This window comes from Eurypyga helias, unplaced genomic scaffold, assembly GCF_000690775.1.
Source record: "Eurypyga helias isolate BGI_N326 unplaced genomic scaffold, ASM69077v1 scaffold20775, whole genome shotgun sequence".
NCBI classification, from domain to species: Eukaryota; Metazoa; Chordata; class Aves; order Eurypygiformes; family Eurypygidae; genus Eurypyga; species Eurypyga helias.
Window position 1 is genome coordinate 1 of NW_010249738.1, and position 6,705 is coordinate 6,705.

Below are 6,705 nucleotides of genomic sequence, written 5' to 3' on the forward strand. Positions count from 1 at the left end.
ACCACATGTAAGATGGAAAAAACCACCCTAAATCTGTACTGAACAAACCACCTTCAAACTTTCTAACAGCATTATTTAAAAAGTGTACCCAGAGCTAGTGAAAAGCCAACCTGTATTTTGGCTACCCCTAACACACAAGGCATCAATCTGCTGTTTCAATCACTTCAAACCTAAGCAAAGCAGGCACCTCTTGCTTCACCTGTGCAAGATGATCTAGGGAACTGAAAAGCCACGTAATGACAGGCAGTAAAAATTACTTAACAGCGTAGATGATAATTTTTCAACATGAGGTGAAGTAAATATATGAATCAGTGATTTAGGTTTAAAACCACAAAAACATCAAAAGGGTGGGTTTAGTCCTGTTTACAGGGATCACATAATGTTAAGAAATGATACGGTGCCCCTTTCCTGAAAAAGAAAAGCATTTTGGAAAAATATTCCCTCAGGTTAGTAACACATTTCCCTCTTTTTACAGACAAAGGAAAAACAAGGGAGAAGGAAAGTAACAAGCACACCCGAGAGCAAGTGTTGAGTCAACAATAAACATCAGCCTCTGCAACTCCAAATGCACCACATGTTATTCTGGGCCATTACGAGAGTTTTAAGGTGGGCCTTAAACAGATCTTAACTCCTAACACTGCTTGCAAGCGTACAGCCAGCCCTGAGATTTAGCATCACCGGACACAGATGACCTGATTTTGTGGCTGAACAGTTCTATGAAAAAATAAAACAATAAAATAATCTTGTTAAAGTAGAAAGAGTCACCTAATCCCGTAGCTTGTTGCATGATCCGAGCATTTGCCAACGCAAATTTACCCCGAAATCAGCAACATAAATATTGCATAAGCAGAATGCTTTTTCCTCTGTATCAACTCCAAACCCAACAAAGAAGGACTTAAAGACACACTAAAAAAACCATAAAACAATTTTAAGAAGCACACAGGAAAAAAGCAGCAATTAAAGAAAACGCAGTACCTTTAAACTTGATATTTTGCTTTCTCTGGATGTGTATTCCCGCAACATGTAGGCCTTGTCAGCCTAACGGGGAAAAAATGGCACAAATTAATTATGAAATTATCATTTAGTGTCAGTGCAAAATGAGCATTTTAATTAGATTGACTTCAGTAAGCATCTGAATTTGGTTGACCACAGATTTTCACCTGGGAGCAGAAATGTACCTGCAGATTCAGAAAGGCAGATGTTTAGCAATGGTCTCTTTTCCAAAAAAAACCCCACCTTTCTGCGTGCATGCATGAAAAAAATAAATTGCTGTCAGAATATGCTTGTTAATTGAACTCAGCCAGAACTCCTACACCGGTAGGAATACAGCTAGACAGAATAAGCAAAGCGCAACTGCAACGTCCTATGTTAATGACCTACTAGAACCCAACATCGCATGGACAGTTACTCTATTTCCTCTCTGATCTGCGTCTGCCAAATAGATTTAAATGATTCCTTCACATGAGGGCTAGCCTACTCTGCTCATACAATACCTACCCCATGGCATCCAGCACTTGGTTGCTACTTCAGCACCGCCACAACAATAAAATACACTTCAAAGTTCAGTTCGGGTGACCTCTATGCCCCCCACATCATCAGTCTTAAATTGCAGACTATCAGCAGGTCTTCTCTGAAAGTTCCATGGTGAGGGAGCACCTGTAAAGTATTCATGATAAGGGCTTACCTCGTGATGAAGCCTTGTATCATTCATCCGGATAAGTACCCCATCGACTCGCAAGAAAAACCTTAACAGCACAAAAAAGCTGGAAGGCATAACTCTCTGCAAAAAGAAAGAGGTTCCATTCAGCACGTGACAGAGTTTCACTTTAAGTAAGCACTTATCTACATCAAATATTCACAATGGAGGATAGGATGAGGAGCTTTCAGTGGTAAAGTCAAAATTTGGGCTGTTGCTACGCTACAGCTGTCACTGGAGAGCAGGGCAGTGTCCCAGGAGACTCTTAGGAAGGATGCAGAAGGAGGGAAAGATTTCAAAATCACATAGTTTCCAGTAAGATTATACTTCTAAGAGCAAGGACCGAGAACTTCACATTTTAAACTTTAAATCCCAGAAGGAACAACAGGCAAAAAGCGACTACATTTTGCATACAGCAGTCAACTGAGTCCCCAAGCATCTCGTATACACCTCCTGGTACTCACTATTTTTACACTCAAACTTGATACGCCATGATCGTGAAGTTCGTCTTCAAAGAGAAGTACTTCTTCAAAAAACATAATTTGCTCCCTGGCTTTCAATTTCTCTGTATTTATGTGTTCTGTTGTAGGAACAACCTAAGGGAAAAGATTAAGAACAGGTAGCACATTAATTTGTTGCCAAGCTACATAAAGTTTGTCCTGATCTTTCAAAACCCACAATTGCTAGATTTAGGAAGGAAAAAGCTTTTAGGGCACTAAGCTTAAAACACTCCAAATTTCTAAGAGAAAAAATTAAAATTAAAACTAAAGTCTTCAAGTGGAAACACCAATCAAAGTAAAGACCAAGCGTGGGAAATCCTGAATAAATTTCCCCCTGGGCACAGGCTCAGTAGGGCTTCAGCTGCAAACAATTCTGCTCACTTTCTGCATTTCAAAACATTTGTGTTTAATAAACAAACAAGAAGTTCCGGGTTATAAACAGGATTCCATGCACTTAGTACCTCTCGCCCACTACAAACCCTGAACAGGATTCTAGTAAGGCCTTTCCATGGAAATTGAGTACTTACATGTTTACCATCTCCTGGTCTCCATATACATGCCTACACCTCCACTGCCTAAAGACCACAGGCCAATAACATGTGGTTTATTTCTACGCTGCATTTTAGTTCCAGAGTAACTCAAGTGATCTACAACTAATGCAATCCTAGTGAATTAATACAGATTATCTGCTTACTAGCATGCAATCGGTATACAAAAAAGAAAAGCTGGGAACTTCGGTCTTATCTGAAAGTAAATAAGGACAAGGGAGGGTCTGAGTTTAAATATGAGGAGTTACAGCTGCAGCAAAGCATAAAGCCATGGAAAGCAGCCAGAACTGCTTAGACAAAGGGGCAAGCAACAGAGAGTAAAGGTACTAGAGAAGTATACAGCTGGTAGTTCTGCTGTGTGTGAGGAGCTCAGGACTTCAGAGGGACATCCAGCAAGCGCTGAAGATTCCCACGTGCTTCACTCTCCTCACTAAGGGAGCACAATGGCACCCTTTTATATAATCCTAAATGGCTTAAAAAAACCAGTTATTTTAATAAGCCATGATTTGATTAGGATAACATGCTGAGACACAGGTAAATCCCAAACTGTATGTTGAAGTCAGAAATCACAAAGCATGAAAGACTTTACAGAAGCCTACTGAAAGGTAAGTGACAGCTTAAAAACCCAACGTGTTTGACTGAAGTGATATGCAATCAACCTCTACCAGGCAGAAAACGATCACCTTTAATGTTGCAGTATCTCCCAGCAACGTTCCTTTGTAGTCCGTTGTGTACGTCCAATCGTATGGCTTGACAACTTCCTTAGTGTGCTCAGTCTCACTCCTCAAGAAGTCAAAGAAAAAACAGCATGCTTTGTAGCAATTCGTTAAAAATTACAACCTCACCTAAGATTACGCATTACGATTCCCACACTCTTCATGAAGAAAAACAGCAGCATTGTCTGTGCTGCAAGAGGGTGTCAAGACTTAATCATACAGCATCGCTTCTGTCATAACAGGTTTCCATAATAAATAAGAAAACCGTTACCAGAATTCCTGCACTACCACTACCTCAGTCCTGTCAAAATAAAGATTTTAGTTCAATATTGTTGAAAAATTTGTATTTCAAGATAAGTTTTTCTGCAAGCAGGCAGAAAGCAATCTGCTCATAACAGACAGCAATCATTAACACTGCCATTTGCCTTAGTTTATCTGACAGCTTTGATTTCTCTCTGTGATTTACTTCTAGGTGCTCTGCAAATGATGTGGTAAATAGGAAGCAGTACAGTTAGCTCTCATGCATGGTAATTGTTCTGCTGTGTGCCTAAGGCTAAGAATGTAGGGCATCTTGCACTTTGAAAAGCCACACAACACGATCCTGTAATGCCTGAGGCCCTACGTTTGAGTAAGGAGAAACAGCATTAAGCCACGTTAAACATGTAGTTTATTTTAAGAAAGCCAAAACACACAACTGCCAAATACAGCTGACCCAATTCATCAGACAGGATGGCCACAGCAAACAAAAGCAAAGTGATTTCTGTGATCACACACTGTATCTACGGTAGAACCAAATGCAACGACACGGTCTTCCAGAGTTCAGTCAGCTACTTTAGGACAGTTTCACATATGACACACCAGTACTTGCCTGCTGGTGATAAAATACTGTACCTGCTCTCTTGCCACTCCTCTGCACAAGCCACTTTGATCATACCTTGACAATTATTGACACATTTTAAAGCATCTGTTGCATTGAACTCAATTCCAAAACCACGATCATGCTGTATTCTTAGGATATTGTCTCCAAACATCATCTCTGGCAGAGAAGGCATGTGTAACTCATCAGCCAATCTGCACAGAAAAACAGTCCCGTGAAGATAAATCAGTCAGCAGTTCAGGGAAAGCAGTCCTTGCTATGGAATAGGTCTTCTTTAGACCATGGTAATTTAGAAGACAAATCATCAATATGGTCTGCAACACTTTGTTCCAGTTTAATCGCTTAATGTGAACTGCAGAGTCATCAATCCAAAGTGCCTTTTCCACCTCAAAAGTATTCCTAAAACATTCTTTCTACATCAGGCTTGTACCTCTTATGTGAGGAACTAAGAAAAAAGGTATCTGGGTAAGAATGAATTAGCAGCTTTCAACCAGTTATAGCAAACCCCTAGATGAGCTGCTACAGCTGATGCCCAAAAAGAAGTTTTCAGAATGAGCGCTCATTGTCAGTGAGTTTAAATTCACTACACGGTGGTCCACACCTCGAAATCTGGAAGCCTACAAAAAGGGGCTGAAAACAGGTCTGTCAGAGCAGGTGAAAAGTGCAGAAGACACTGCTGTGCTCTACTGCTTTCCCAAGCTGGTAGAGAACACACACCGCTCTTTGTAACCTAAAGCATGAAAGCCACAGACCCAACCGAACAATGTACGGCACAAACTAAGCACGATCCCCTGCAGGAAAGCTCAAACCAACCTATTTCACTTGTTTTACACCGACCCTGATACTTATTTATATGCATGCATATATACACACACACGACACGTAAATCACACCCACCACACCACTTTATACACACGCTGATCTTCCTTCCTGAAGGCTTCATATACTTCTGTTCCTCCCTACCACTGCCTACTTCACTTACCAAGATCAAAAAGAAACACGTGACATCTGGAGAGAAGAAAACTCGAGGCAACACACTAATTACAAGGGTGTGGACATGGACAGACATGTCCTAACCACATTGATAACAGGTCATTCCTGAACAGAGCTGCTATTTCTGTAACCTGCATGCAAAAGAACATTATGCTAACCAAACTGAAATAAAAACACCAAACTTGTAGCCCTGGATTATAAGACAGTTATGTCTTTCCCAGTGAAGGCAGAATAACATGATCAACTTTTCCATTTCACCAGGTGCAGGCACCTTGGCCTGCAAAAACCAACTCCAGCCCAGAGGGTTCTTCACTATGGCACATTTAATCCTTCACCTTCCCACAGTGGTTGCCAAGGGATTTTGGGGATATGTATTTGCCAGAAATAAAACTCCTATGTTCCCCAAGCAATACAAAAAGGCAAAATGCCCAGAAAAATACATTATGAAAAGGAAGCTGACCAAAAGGACTGCAGGTGGATAGTTTGTGACCCTTCAGATTCAAAGTGGAGGAATGATTTTGGGATCTAATGCTAGGTAACAAGATCTACAGGGAAACAGCTAACTTTGGACTTCCTTTCCTACCCTGCACAATCCTCTGTGTTCTGTCAAGCTTGCGTTGTGACTCTCGCAACTTTACTTTTCAGCCTTTTTGAACATGTTCTGAAAAACTGTGTGTCCCTCAAAAACATCTAAACTTTCTGAAAATGACAGAGGTGACTGTTTATTTTAAAATAGCTACAGTTAAAGAAACTGAAGAGATCAGAAGATGAGTACAGCAGGCAATTCAGCTCCTATACTGGCAGTTCAAGTCTCTCTCTACAGAATCTCAAGTCTCTCTTCTACAGAAGAGAGTTAACATCCTCCTGATCTTAACAAGAAAGACTTTCATTTTTAAGAGGTAGCATCCTACAGAAGTCCTCACAAACACATCATAAAACTGGGATACTCTAATAACAGCCTTCCTTCCCCTGCAGGACACAGGTACAGCTCATCTGGATCTTGAATCCTCACTGCAGCAAAACGACTAAATCACAGGATTCACGTTTTCTTATCTGTAACTGCAAAAACTAAAGGACCATTAGTCCAAAGCCGTTTGAGAAGATTATTTTAGGCACTGAACATAGAACAAAGATGAAGGAAGGAACATAGTTTTCACCTATTTTTAAAGACAGACATCCAGTTTAAAAAAAAAAAAATATGCAGTATAATGCTGTTATGTTAAAAAAATTAACATTTACATAGTTCATTATAATAAAAGAACCCTAACATTTCCAGACATAGGGACTTACCACATTATCCTCAGGAAAGTTAAAAACAACAGGAATGAAGATACATTTAACATGATTTCCATGTATGTGTTTCAGAAACTGAAAC

General features: G+C 40.2%; 1 protein-coding gene across 1 annotated transcript; it reads right to left on the minus strand.

Annotated features, from left to right (window-relative positions):
• Nucleotides 1-975: 975 nt before the first annotated feature.
• Nucleotides 976-5,067, minus strand: TIPRL (TOR signaling pathway regulator; the record flags this gene model as incomplete). The annotated part of the gene is made up of 6 exons (XM_010151484.1): nt 976-1,038; nt 1,685-1,780; nt 2,161-2,292; nt 3,428-3,527; nt 4,352-4,531; nt 5,012-5,067. Coding segments are annotated over 6 exons (627 nt in total), but the record flags the coding sequence as incomplete, so codon positions are not given.
• Between the last annotated feature and the right edge of the window lie 1,638 nt (nt 5,068-6,705).